Source organism: Pan paniscus, chromosome 6 (assembly GCF_029289425.2).
Source record: "Pan paniscus chromosome 6, NHGRI_mPanPan1-v2.0_pri, whole genome shotgun sequence".
NCBI lineage: Eukaryota > Metazoa > Chordata > Mammalia > Primates > Hominidae > Pan > Pan paniscus.
This window is the reverse complement of record NC_073255.2, coordinates 15,864,782-15,879,959: the sequence shown is the minus strand read 5'-3', so window position 1 is coordinate 15,879,959 and position 15,178 is coordinate 15,864,782. Positions and strand designations below refer to the sequence as shown.

At 34.6% G+C, this 15,178-nt stretch overlaps 1 protein-coding gene across 13 annotated transcripts in view; it reads right to left on the bottom strand.

Moving 5' to 3' along the window:
- Window positions 1-15,178, bottom strand: part of PHF14 (PHD finger protein 14) — a 230,174-nt gene that overhangs the window by 118,026 nt on the left and 96,970 nt on the right. For all 13 annotated transcript variants that reach the window (XM_055115712.1, XM_055115713.1, XM_055115707.1 and 10 more), the window contains 4 exons: window positions 14,229-14,324; window positions 12,308-12,411; window positions 10,272-10,403; window positions 1,315-1,483 (listed from right to left, as the gene is read on the bottom strand). In XM_055115712.1, the coding sequence (XP_054971687.1) occupies window positions 1,315-1,483; window positions 10,272-10,403; window positions 12,308-12,411; window positions 14,229-14,324 (501 nt within the window). The remainder of the gene's footprint in view (window positions 1-1,314; window positions 1,484-10,271; window positions 10,404-12,307; window positions 12,412-14,228; window positions 14,325-15,178) is intronic.

Here is a 15,178-nt window from a genome sequence, read left to right as displayed (position 1 = left end):
ATATCTTTGTATCTCGCTTGTGGAAAGGAAGATTTTTGAAAAGTGCCTGCCTCAGCTCAAGCAAGGAAAGTATGCCCTAAGAATTCATAACTGTAAGCCAGCACTTAAAGGTTTGAACTTTACACTCCTGATGTAATAGAAAACATACACACCAAACTTTTATTTAAAATATTCTCAAGTTGGTAGAGGCCCCTCCAAGGTACCTGGTAAACATGAACATAAATGATTTCCCCAGAAGAAACTCTTTAAAACCTGGCCTCAGAGAATTTGCAATGAGAAAAAGGTAAACACCCCAACAGAAAAACTGGTGAAAGGCTTGCATACACATTTCCCAGCAAAGGAAATACAATTTACCAAAAATATGTAAATAGATGAACAAAATCATTAGTACTGAGAGAAATGCAACATAAAATGTCAAGATACTATTTTCCCTGTACCACACTGGAAAGCATTAAAACACTGGACAAAACTTTGTGAAGCAACAGAAACATTATCCATTGCTGGTATGAGTGTGAACTGGTTTGGAAAACAATTGCAGTTATCTAGCAAAACTGCAAGACGCAGACAGTCTGTAACTTAGCAAATCTACACCTTAATACATACACAAACTCCTTGTTACCATGCTGCAGCAGATATTTATAGGAATATTTTAAACAAAGCTGTATAGAATAGAAAAACATGAAAAAAACCTAACTGCCCATCAACAAAGCAAAAGAAAAACTAGGTAATAATCTATTCTTTCCATAGAAAACTATACATTAGTGACAATAAATAAACTACAACTACATGGATCAGCATGTCTGAATCAAATCAACATAATTTTGGTCAAAATATCAAATTACCAGAGAAAAACATTTGATTCCATTCATATGAAATTCAAAACCTACAAAAATAAACCATGTATTATTTATAAGTACAGAGATTTAGAGTGTAAATCTCTTCTATAAAGAAAAAGAAGTGAATGAGAAAAGTAAAGCTGAGTAAAGAGGTGGCCTCTGGGCTAGACAGATAAAGATGAGATTGTCGAGGGGTTTACAGGAAACTTCTAAAGCTTTGGGAATGGTCTGTCTTTTAAGGTGGGTGATGGATGCTCTGGTGTGTTCCTTATATTATGCCTCCAACAAAATATAAACTACAAACACTCAGGTAAGCATGTGGTATATTTCATAATATAGAAAAAAAAATTGTTAAGAATAACCAATAGATGTCTTTTTCTTTGACTTCTGAGTATATGTTTGCCCTGTGTCTTTCTCACTCTCTTAAATTTTGGCCTCAGAATTGTATGATGCTTATGATAAATAAAAAATAAACTACCGTGTTTCTTATCGGAATCTTCTTGGGTTCTGGTGGCACATCCTGTGGAACAAATTTCACTGGTTCCTTAATCTGCCTCCTTGATCGTTTGGTTCCATCTGGTAGGGTTTCCATGGCCATGTCTGCTTCCATGTCACTGCTCCCTGCCTGGTCACATTCCGAGCACTGCCTACATAAAGGGGAAAAATTTAAGTCATGCATTTATTATTATCTTCTGGCTTTAGCTATACTTTTTATAAATATAAAATCCAGGTATATAAGAATAATATATAAAAATATACACAGGTAATGTGATTATAGGGTACGTAATGAAAAAACATTCAGAAATACTCCTCTAAGAGTGACTACCATGAATATAATATTTAAGGCAATTTAATGTATCCTGTAAGTATAAGAACACATTTAACAATGCTATATGTTTAAGTGAACCAACATGAGATTCAACACTGATTAAAAAGGTGGTTTTGCCAGCTGCAGTGGCTCACACCGATAATCCCAGCACCTCAGGAGACTGAGGCAGGATGACTGCTCACAACATAGTGAGAGACTGTCTTCACAAAAAAAACAGAAAATTAACTAGGCTTGGTGGCACACGCCTATAATCCCAGCTACTCAGGAAGCTGAAGTGAAAGAGTCACTTGAGCCCAGGAGGTGGAGGCCGCAGTGAGCCATGATCTCAACACTGCACTCCAGCCTGGGTAACACAAGCAAGACCCTGTCTTAAATAATAATAATAATTTACCTTTGGAAAGCATGACTTTTCTTTAAATGACATATACTGTGATACCTGAAAATCAAAGTCCTTCAAGGACCCTAACACTACTCCTTGTCACAGTTATCATATCTTTTAATTGTAGTCAGTGACAACTTGTGCTGAATATACTACTTAAAGAAACTATAGAAACAGACTCCAAGAAGTGTTGGGGGAAAAAAAAAAGGTCATATTAGTTGGTGGCCCCTACTACTTCTAAAAGAAGAAATATACATTTATTTATCAAAGGAATTTGTTAAAGTAGCATTTATAAAGAATTTTAATATGGGTAATATTAAAAATTTATTGAAACGAAAACTTTAGACAAGTGGTATCCAACAGAACTTTTTATAATATTAGGATTATCTACATATCTGTGCTGTCCAGAACAGTGGCCACTAGCCATAGATGGTTACTGAGCACTTGAAATGTGGCAAATACCACTGAGAAAATTTCTCATTTTAATATTAATTGATTTAAATTTAAATAGCCATATGTGGCTAGTGGCTAACATTTAGACAGCAGAAATCTAAACAACAACTGCTGGAAATCTTTATATTGTCAATCATAAAGGACCATTTCAAAAAGTTAAAACCAGTTTTTAAAAATAAATTTTTACTCATATTTTCTTCAAATGTAAAAGAATGATCAAAAGCAAATTCTCCAGAAGTTTGATAGTATTCTCTCAATAAAAATGATTATAATCTGTAAAATGGTATTTGATATTTAGTTTATGTTTATATCAGTATCTTTGAATGTAGCTTATAATTCTCATAGCAAGTATTTTCAAAGATTTATGATTTGATTTCGTTCCATCAAAATTCACATCTTTCACTAATACTGTGAACTTATTAAACTAATATTTAATTGTCAAAGTAACAGCTTTAAATTTTGAACTCCAACAAGAGTTAAATACCAAGTACCATTTGTTTTGTTAATGCAAACATATTATTCCTAAAATACAAATTAATCCTTAGCGTATTAATTTAAATATCTTAAAATTTCCAATTATTTAAGAATAGGTTAGCAAAACTTTTAGCACTAGAAATACTGATCAGTGAAAGCAAAACAAAAATGTACATAATCATGTATTACTCAGAAAACTTTTATGTATCTATTGCTACACTTCATGTAAATATAGCTAGCAGGTTATCCCCTAGATTGTCAGATTACCATCATTAACAAAGACACAACTAAACGAATATACTAAATTGCTCCTGCATTTGTCCCATATGAAAACATCAAGGACTGGCAAAAGAAAACACACACCTTACAGAATCTCAGAATTGAAATGATAAGTATATTCTGACTTTATTAGCAGAACTGTGAAAACCCCAGAAATGTTAGATATTGTTAGTTAACTAATAATAAATGCAACAGCCTTCAAAACAGATGACTAGAGAAATTATCAAATTATATTACAAAAAGGCACATTGCTTCACTTTTCAGCATTAAATTGTAATCTTAATGCTAACTGATCATTTCTATCAGTTGAGTGAAATGTAGTCAGTTTCTCAAACAGTTCTAATTTACATTTTTTTTTTTTTTTTTGAGAGACAGTCTTGCTAAGTCGCCCAGGCTGGAGTCCAGTGGCACGATCTCGGCTCACTGCAACCTCCACCTTCCCCATTCAAGCGATTCTCCTGCCTCAGCTTCCTAAGTAGCTGGGACTACAGGTGTGTGCCACCACGCACAGTTAATTTTGGATTTTTTAGTAGAGACAGGGTTTCACTATATGTTGGCCAAGCTGGTCTCAAACTCCTGACCTCAGGTGATCCTCCCGCCTCAGCCTTCCAAAGTGCTGGGATTACAGGTGTGAGCCACCACGCCAGGCTCTAATTTACTTTTAAAATATGTTGTTTGTCTATTTAAATAACAGGCAAACATAATGTTATCTAAATCCCCTAGGTATAGAAGCAGGTACCTTTTCAGATAAATCATTGTTTTGTTTTTTTAAAAAACTGAAATATTTCCCCTTTGCTTCTCTTTTGGTAGCAATTACCCTTGTCAGGACATTCTTTATTCTTATGTTCACTTCCATCCCCACTATAAATAATAGTTAGGTGACAAAGAAATTTGGCTAATTCCCAGAAAATAGAAATGTTACACCCTGAACACCACAAAACACGGAACAACTCAAAAAATCAAAACAAATGTAACTGCCAATGCAGAATATATCCATTCCTATTTCAAGAAAACCGCCACATGATTGTTGCAGTAGATAGAGTCCACACTGAGTAGACTACAAGAGTATTATGGACATAATACTTCTTAGCCATTCTTCAACAATCTATTAAACACTATAGTCTTCATCTTATAAATACCCTTTAAGATATGTAAAAAATGTTTCTGCTACATTAATTGGTACATAAGATGCTAAGAAATAATAACTTAGAATAAAGCCATGGCCTGTCTAATTCAATGAAATCAAATAATTATTTTTTCTTTGTTTTCAGACAGAGTCTTGCTCTATTGCCAAGTGCAGTGGCATGATCTAAGGCTCACTGTAACCTCCATCTCCCGGGTTCAAGCAATTCTCTTCCTCAGCCTCCCGAGCAGCTGGGATTACAGGTGCCTGCCACCACGCCTGGCTAATTTTTGTATTTTTAGTACAGATGGGGTTTCACCATGTTGGCCAGGCTGGTCTTGAACTCCTGACCTCGTGATCCACCTGCCCCGCCCTCCCAAAGTGCTGAGATTTCAGGCGTGAGCCACCACGCCCAGCTGAAATCAAATAATATTTTAAGGAAAATCATGATTATCTTTCCTAAAGTCAAATACATACCTGGCTTCTTTCAATAATCCACTAAACTGCTATTATCTATTAATTTAGCTAAACTCACCTTAATTCTATATATTTTTACTTAGCACACTGTATGAGAATAGAGTCCTAAAATTTATAATTCCCATGGACAATACTGAAGATAATCTTAACCTTTTAATTGATCCAAGCCAATTAAAAATTTAAAGTATAATAAAAATCCATGTCAGGAACTTATGCAACAGAATAACTTTCATGTTGAAATACCAAGAGGTTTTTCTCTTTTCCCTTCCTCCCTCCCCCTCCCTCCCTCTCCCTCCCCCTCCCTCTCCCTTCCCTTCCTTTCCTTCCTTCCTCCCTCCCTTCTTTCCTCCCTTCCTTCCTCTCTTTTTCCCGCCCTCCCTCCCTCTCTTCTTTCCTTCCTTCTTTCCCTCCCTCCTGCCCTCCCTCCTCTTCTTCTGTCTTTTTGTGAGACAGAGTCTCACTCTGTCACCCAGACTGGAGAGCACTGGCGCAATCTCAGCTCATTGTAGCCTCAGCCTCCCAGGTTTAAGCAATTCTCTACCTCAGCCTCCTGAGTAGCAGGGATTAGGAATCCCCACCACCATTCCTAGCTAATTTTTGTATTTTTAGTAGAGACAGGGTTTCATCATGTTGGTCTTGAACTCCTGACCTCAAGTGATCCACCTGCCTCAGCCTCCCAAAGTGCTGGGATTACAGACATGAGCCACTGCGTCTGGCCTTTTCTCCATTTTCCATACCTTCTATATGTTTCTAGCACCATACAACTACAACCTATAATCAGAATGATGACCCAATGGGATTTCAGAATCTTAGTTACTAAAGAAAAATGTTTAATAGTGCTTAGACAAGAAAGTGTACTAATTTAAGCCAGGCACAGTAGCTCACGCCTGTAATCCAGCACTTTGGGAGGCCAAGGCAGGCGGATCATGAGGTCAGGAGATCGAGACCATTCTGGCTAACACGGTGAAACCCCATCTCTACTAAAAATACAAAAAATTAGCTGGGCGTGGTGGCACGCGCCTGTAGTCCCAGCTACTCGGGAGGCTAAGGCAGGAGAATTGCTTGCACCCAGGAGGCAGAAGTTGCGGTGAGTCGCGATCGTGCCACTGCACCCCAGCCTGGGTGACAGAGCGAGACTCCATCTCAAAAAAAGAAAAAAAAAAGAAAGTGTACCAATTTAGAGAATTTTATTCGTGTAAGTTAAAAAAAAAAAAGGATTTTATGAATCTTTAAATGCAATAATGCAATAAATAAATCCAGTTAACATTCCATATTCCAAATAATTCATGATTTACTTTTTTCTCCTCCACAATTTATCTTTTTCAGTCATCAAGAACTCAGGATCCCACATCAGAGTTTTTTTTTTTCTTATGTCTAAGCCGTTAGCCATGTTTTCTCCTGTATTTAGAGGAAAGTCTTGACAGGTGCCTACATAAAACTTTAAGAGGTGGCTCAAATATCATTCTTCTCAGACAAGTAATACCTCAGTCCCTCCTACTTCTGCATTATGGGTATCTCTTTGAAGGGCAGAAAACAACATTTAACTCAACTTGTAAATTTTATTCTTTTTGTAGTTATAATACCTGTATAAAACTTTAATAGCAGATATATACCTGTTATTTCATATACAGTAAATGTCCCATTCTAATGCTGGAATTCCTACTAGCGGTTAATGGGAAGAAGAGGCAATAAAAAAATGTAAATGAACAAATTATCAAGAAAAACAAAGGAAAAAACCCTCTGTAAACTATTCCTAGAAGGGTTTGAGTTTTCTTTTCATCATAAAATAAAGACATATCCAAGGAATAAAAGGATATATTACTCAATTCTCTGTTAAATAATGTGTTTCAGAATATTCTTCAAACAATTGGAAAAGGCAACACAAGTTCCAATCAGATGAGTGGAGGCAGAAATATAACATTAGTCTTCTAAAATTAAGAGATGATTAACTATTTGAACTACTCTAATAAATCAAGCCCTTACCATTTGTATCCTACCAAATGTGTCTTAGAATTTAAGGCAGTGTGGAGATTGTACATTTTTAAAAACAACAACAAAAACCAAAATAACATAAACTAAAAATGAGACAAAATGCATTTTAAATACTAGAAAGAGGTACAAACAAAATAGAACCTAGATCACACCATCACTAGCCTCTCTATTCTCTGTGGAATTCTTCACCCACCTATTAATAATATTTTTTACTAGCTTTTCACATCCCTGGCCCAACTTAAGAAGCCCCTAGGTTTTCCCCTCTCCTTCTCCTGGGCAGCAGAGCATAATTCAAGCAAAATCAAATAATCACATTTACTTATGCACTAAACATTCTTGCTACACAGCCTCGGCAAGTCAGTTTGATTTTTCCACAGTAAGTTGTTACCAACCATCTGCTGTCTTCTCAAGAGCCCATCATCATCCCAGGTCTCTTCCCTCTCAATAGACTCCTATATCACTGAAATATCTGAGCCTGTCCAAGGTGAATTCACTCAACTTCCCTACCTTCTACCAATAATTACTTCTGTATCTGTATCCATCTTTTCTTTGATGTCACATGTCTTAACCTGCCCAGCACAGTCCACAGAACTCTGGGATGGACTGAAGAAAGCATCCAAATCTAGAACTAGTGTCTCCTTGAAAACAGTGCTGGTACTGGAAGAAAAGGCTGGATAGCAAGTGCTTAAAATAGTTATTAGAGTAGAATATGATATCTGAGAAGGCAACAGATTGTATAGTAATTAATTCTAGGTACAGTTTGTTTACAGGGTATTTAGTAGTAAGGGTGCTACCACAGGCTTGCAAAACATAAAGACAGCAAAAATAAACCGGCCATTCAGAAATATTATACCAGAGGGACCTGTGGAAGTTTAAGCTGCAGACTAAGGCACAGTCATCAAATAAGAGTCCAGTAACAGGACCCTAGTGATCAAAGGAAATTTGATCACTAGAAACAAGGAGAAATTAAAGGACCCTTTCCCTAATGAAAGGACTAGTAAGAACAAGGTAGAGTCTAAAGCAGACGTCAGTCAGTGATATGCTAGTAAATGTCTAACACTTGACCCTCTGGGGGAAAGCCCTGTTATGTAGTATTTAGTAATTTCTACAGTACAAATACTCCTAACTATGGCAATTTCAATTTCAAATTATCAACATGGCATCACAGAATGTAGGATGGGGAAAAGGGTGTGTAGTAGCAACTATCATAGGTTGAGCATCCCAAATCCAAAAATCCAAAATCTGAAGTGCTCCAAAATCCAAATGTTTTTTGAGCACTGACATTACAGTCAAAGAAAATGTTCATTGGAGCATTGCAGATTTCAGATTTTCAGATCTGGGATACTCGACCAGTAGGTACAATGCAAATATTCCAAAATAAAAACAAAAACAAAATCCAAATCACTTCTGGTCCCCAGCACTTTGGATAAGGGATACTCAACCTGCGTTTATCATTTTTTTTCTACCATCCAGATGCAATAGACTTAAATAACCTCTAGAGCATAGATAATAGTAAAATGTGACAAAATATTTAGAAAGTGTTAAGTTTTGAGTATTTATTATCTTTAGTATAACTTCAAAAATAAACTGAAAATGTTAAAAAGCAAAAAGTAAAAACTGCCTCCCACATTTGAGGTACACTAAAGAAAAAACAATTCTCTGAATCTTGCACACTCCAAAATTAATACACCCAGTTAACTGCTAACCAAAGCTAAGTTGATCTTAGAGGCCAAAGGAAATGTTATCACTAGAAACAAGGAGAAATTAAAGGCTTCACTGTGCTACAACATTAACTTCTACTTTTACTTAAAAACCACTAACACCAATGAAAAGGCTCTAAGTTGTTTAGGCCCTTTTAGAAGTGCTCTCACTAAAACACCTCAGGCTATGTACATTATTTCTTTTCTTTTCTTTTTTTTTAAATTTCAACTTTTATTTTAGATCAGGGGGTATATGCACAGGTTTGTTACATGGGTATACTGCATGATACTGAGGTTTGGAATATGAATGATCCCTATCACCCAGGTAGTGAGTATAGTACCCAACAGTTTTTCAAGCCTTGCTCCCCTCCCTCCCCATTCTAGTAGGCCCCATCTTTATGTCCATGAATATCCAGTGTTTAGCTTCCACCTATAAGTGAGAACATGCAGTATTTGGTTTTCTTTTCCTGGGTTAATTCACTGAGTATAATGGCCTCCAGCTGCCTCCTTGTTGCTACAAAGAACATGATTTCCCTTTTTTTGTGTGTGTTTTTTTTTAGCTGCAGAAACTCTCACACGCTGGAAACCAGAGCTCTGCAGGCTGAGCAGTATCAGGAGGGTCCATAACTTCATTTAAGGAGAGAACTGCATATCTCTATATAAGTACATGGCAAAACATCCTGGCTCTGGAGACTATCAAACTAGCTTTCAATTTAAAAACTCACCCAGGATGCTTATTAACATTGTTGGGATTTGAATATGCTATAGCAGTTTCTGAAGCACATAAAAACCATAATAAATACATTCCACTGCACTTCAAAAGAACAGGCCAGTATGAATATCTCAAAACAAACTGATACAAAGAACACTATAAAAAAGCAATCGTGAAAATAGTGAAAAAATTTCAGCTTCCTAATCAAATGAACAGAGGTAGCCTTAAGTGATAAAACAATGAGGTCAAAAAATATGCCTAATGTATTTGAGGAACACACACAACCTCTTGTAGAGATTACCATTTAAAAATTTGGGGTTCACTCTTTTCTAAAACTGGAAAGGTAACTTGTATAAAAAGAATATTCATGTTCATTCCAAAGTTTTCCTTTTCCTATGTTCTCCTTCCTATGAGAAATCATTCTATTAAAATCTGAACATCTGTCCCTTTCTTGGAGTAAAATTAAGAAAAGGATAAAACTCATTATAGATACTATAACCTTTATCAAATGTAGTGATTTGATATGCCTAAGTTAATTTAAAAAAATCAGAAATGTTTATCAAATGTTTCTAGATGTCAAAGAATGGTTGAATTTAAATGACTAGCACAAATACCAAATACCAGAAGTAAAGCCTTTGACTCTAATCCAAAAATAAAATATTAAATTGCAAGTAAAAGCATAATATGATGGCAAATTTTAGATAAATTCAATTTCAAAATAACAATAAAGCATTTGAGAAATTCTTAACAATAAAACAAGAGAATCATAAGCAATGGACAGAATTCATGCCTTAAAGAAGAATCTATTGCTAAGATAATAGCCACAATTAATGAAAAACTCATTTCTCAAAAAAGCTGTTATAGATTTAGTCACATAATGCTATAATAAATATTGATGACAGTCAATTTTAAAATGTGCCAAATACTTTATTATGAACAAATATAGTATTTCATCTTATACTGCTGAAACTAAGAGTAAATCAATTCAAACATCTAAATCTCCTCTATTTTACTCACCAATAACTGTTTTTGGTCTTTCTTGGCATCCTTGTAAGAGGAGGATCCAGACATCCAAGATGGTAATGTAGTTTACAGGTATCACACAATAAAAGAAGATGCTGATCATGGTTCTTCTTACAAATCCCACAACTTTTAATAAAGGCAGCAAGTAAAGATTTCAATAATAATTATCATAGTGAAACAGTTTACTTACAGCATATTTTTCAAATTATAAAATTTCATCTTGATTTAACTTACTATTTCTTCTGTTGAGATAGACAATTTCTTTCATTAACACATCTTTTTACAATGTCAGTAACTGTTAGTTCTAAATACTTTTGAGAATGTTAAAAATAGCTTGGATCTGGTATAAATTTAAATACTACTAGAGTCAAACCTTCTAAAGAATTACATATATAAGGTATTTATCCTCAACATCATATTCATTTTAATTTTAGTTATTACTTAAAACCCATTTCACATTAGTTCACTTTTTCTCTAGACACATAAATTATAGAACAAAGTAATTTTCCAATTTTCTAAAACTATAAAAAAATTACTTCACAAACAGAATGTAGTTTATTTCCTACCATTAGTTGTAAACCTTTCAAACAGTCTTCAACATGTAGATATACTACAAGTATACATGAGTCTCTTTTCAATACTGAATTTTGCGTTTTAAAAATATACTAATTAAATTCAAAAGTAAAAAAATTAAAAACGCACACATCAATTGATATTTATTGCAAAGATTGTGGAATTTTGTGATTGCTACTATTATTTTAGGATTTTTTGGTTTCTCAGAAATCTAACTTCTCTTATGCAAAAAGGCAATTTATCTACACCTGCGTACACAAGCACCATCACCTGAAAATCTAAAGTATATTTATATTTGGAAAGTACAGAAAGCAATGATGGTTAGGTTTTTTTTTTAAATACTCCTAGAAAAAAGTCACACACACACACACTTAAAAAGCCAAAATAAATAAATAAATAACCAGTACCTGGTCTCAGTAAAAAAGAAAAATCACTTAAAATATATTCTGAAACAAAAATGAATTGTAGTCATAAAAGTCAGAAGCATAAGTGATATTGCCTGATGGTTCCAAATGAACCAACCATGTTTGAAAAAGCTGGCCTGAGATTGTGCTAATGTTCACATTGTACACTAAGACAATGTAGGCTTTTCCCACACTTCAAGGAAGTTATTTGCTATTACTTGTAGAGGGAGCCTCCAACAAAAAAACAGAAGGTAGTTATGGAGATTGATATTGTTGTTATTGCTACTATTTCTGATAAAGAAATTTTGAGAAGAATATTTATGTATTTATACATGCATAACATATATGTATGCATATACATAGATAAATATACACACACATGCATACACACACACACACACACAAACACCAGCATCTTCTAAACTTCTCTCACTTAATATAAATTATTTGGGAAAAAGTGAGATCGTAACCTATTTATTTATGGAAAGAAGTCTTGACTAAAATAAAATTACTATAATGGTGAACACTGAAAATATTGAGCAAAGAAAGTAAAAAACAAAAATACTTATGCGAATAAAGTGATTGCAACTGAGCATCAAGAAAAAAAAGCGTAGAAACTCACAACTAAAACTTATCTTCATTATCCACTGTCTACAAAGGCAATAGATTCATTCTATATATATACATATATGATACCCATCACTATCTAAAAAACAAACTCTACAATTCATTCAAGTAAAATAAAATATAAATGCTCATCTGTTATATTGTTTTAATTATTTAAGACAATAACTATAATGTTATCTAAAGTAATTTTCCAGTTCCCCAAAGAGTACTGCTCATTTCCATAGAGTTTAGGTTAAAACAGCAACAAAAATCTCCTCTATCATTCAAACTGGAATGCATCTTTTGACAAAATGAACTTCAAATGCACTTAAATTAAATTCTGGTATGGACATAATTCATTCTCAAATATTTGCAGGATCTTCTTTCTAATAAGTATCAGTTTAAAAAAATACACATTATTCTATCATTATTAATTTCATTACTTGCCTATAAAGTACTGCAGGAAGAGTAGATGTCTTTTGCGTGCCTCCTTCTTTTTTACTTGGTTTTCTCTCCTTGGGTGCTCGCAAAATTGCCGGTATATTCAACTTCTATTGATTTGAACAAATGTAGTATATATTGTTTTAAGAAAGAAATAAAAGCAACATTTTCCTCTAATTGCCACTCAAGCCAAGTAAATATAGTAGGATTGTTAGGGGGAAATCTGCTTTATCAGATTTTACATTGGCAAAAAGGATTAAAATGAGCTTTTCTCTAATAGTTATTTCCATCAGAAATCTATAATTACAGACTTTCATCAATTTTCAGTGGTACACTAAAACATAAAAATTAAACTTCTATTTCAGCTTCCAAAGACAAAGACACATACGTAGGAGGTTTAAAAAAAACAAAACACAGTACACTTGACAAAAAGAATATTGAAGCCGTTTATTTTCTTCAGCACCCCAGCTATATTGGTGTTCCATAGGTTAATTAGAAAAATTATCTTATTGGACCAAACTCTCCAACAAAGCAAGTGAGATTCTCTTTGGGTTTCTACTAATCTGTAGTATGCTGGCTCCTCAGACAGCAACCATCCATCAAAGTCATTTCTCAGTGGCCTGGTGGGCCCACATCTGTTCAACCAACTGAAAAGAAAAGTGTCATGCAAGCAGTATAAATGAATTCTACTTCTGCTGTGTATTTTACATTTGCAAAAGGAAATTTGCAAACCTCTGTTAAAAGTCTTTTAATAAATGAAAATGTCTTTTATGGTAGATAGTATTTTAAACAGGAGATTCTTATGAGAAAAACTTGCAAATCAAGCCAAAAGATAATGCTAGCTTGGCAAATAAACTAAAGCCTTATACTCAACATTAACTCCTCTAAATATTAAGTATAAAACATAATCTTCCAAAAATCCATCAACCAACCTATTAACAGGAACAAAGGCTGATCCTCCCAGAGGCGACTACTAATTCTCACCTTTTAAAACATTCTTTAGGATACAAGCCACACACATTCTTTTCCCATAAAGCATCTTCAAAGCTGGTATAGCACAGTACAAATCAGTATGTATCACTTCTTAAAATATCTAAATAAGCTGTGTGATGAATTCGACTCTCCATAAACCTCTAAAACAAGTATAATGAAAAATATCTGTTCGAAAAGCTCCTTCACAAATAAAACTACTTTTTAGTGAAAGGACCACAAACAGTGGGTCTCCATCAACCTTAAAAAATAAAAAATATTTGTGAAAAACGTAATTTATCAATTATATACACAGTACTAAAAAAGGCATTCAAAGAAATCCATCTAACAATAATTATTCAACACCAAAAACTTTAACAGACTAAAGGTGTTCATGAATAAAGTTTTTTTAATAACTACGATCACAGCTACTGTTAAAGGGGAAAAAATACATTTTAACATTAAAGTTTAAAAAACCATCTCTTATACAGCTGAAAACCAAATTAACATAAAAATGAATATCTCTAGTTTGCCTTTTTAAATTTTAAATTATACATCCAAAGAATAGAAAAAAAAAATACAGCATAAGGACAGGAAAGAAAAAAATGTGGCAAGGAATCTAAAACTGCTAAATTAAAGGAAAGAAGAATGTAGTAGGAAAAACTCATGCTTCAAGTCTTAAGCTTCATCACAAATGACAGGTCAATCAGTTAGAGCAAATGAAAAAATTTTGCACACAAGATAGCTGTTGAAACAACCAAATTAAACTAGAGGTTCTCAGTAGGCAGCTTCCAATGCTCTAGGTGTATTTCAAGCAGAAATCATTATCCCAAAGGATTAGGCCCTGATCAAACAGAATTCCTCGGTTAGTCAAATGACAGTTGTATCAAAAATCTGTTCTTTGAAAATCATATAGGGAGCAAGAACTGAAGGAGACAGCAATTGGAAAGAAACTAACCTGCCCTGTGATTCTGCCTAGTAAAGCCCATATTCCTTGTCCTTCACTTCGAAGTTTTCCATTCAGGTTTTGTAGTTCTTCTAAAGATTCACATAGCTACAAAGCAAGTCAAATTAGTAAACTTCATTAAAATATCTGACAATTTAAGAAATATCTACATTTCTATTCCACACATATAATTTTTTTTTTTTTGAGACAGAGTCTCACTCTGTCACCAGGCTGGAGTGTGGTGACACGATTTCGGCTCACTACAACCTCCGCCTCTGGGGTTCAAGCGATTCTCCTGCTGCAGTTTCCCGAGTAGGTGGGACTACAGGTGTGCACCACCACACCCAGCTAATTTTTGTATTTTTAGTAGAGACAGGGTTTCACCATGTTGGCCAGGATGGTCTCGATCTATTTTTTTTTTTTTTTTTTTGAGATGGAGTCTCACTCTGTCGCCCAGGCTAGAGTGCAGCAGCACGATCTTGTGTCACTGCAACCACCACCTCCTTGGTTCAAGCAATTCTCCTGCCTCAGCCTCTCAAGTAGCTGGGATTACAGGCACCCTCCACCATGCCCAGCTAACTTTTGTATTTTTAGTAGAGACGGGGTTTTGCCATGTTGGCCAGGCTGGTCTCAAACTCCTAGGATGGTCTCGATCTCTTGACCTCGTGATCCACCTGCCTTGGCCTCCCAAAGTGCTGGGATTACAGGCATGAGCCACTGCGCTCGGCCTCCAAATATTTTTAATATATTCAAGCCACAATACCACTGAGAGACAAGGCTATCCAATTATTCAGCAGTCTTTGTTGCTGTAAGCATTTTGTTTTCTGCTGGCATTTTTACTAATAATGGTAACTACGTTTATACCTTCTTTTACAGTTTGTTATATAACATCATGTTCTGCTAACTAATCCTTGTGACTCTCTCAAGATGTATTTCCACTATTTTCCCAATGAAAAAAACTA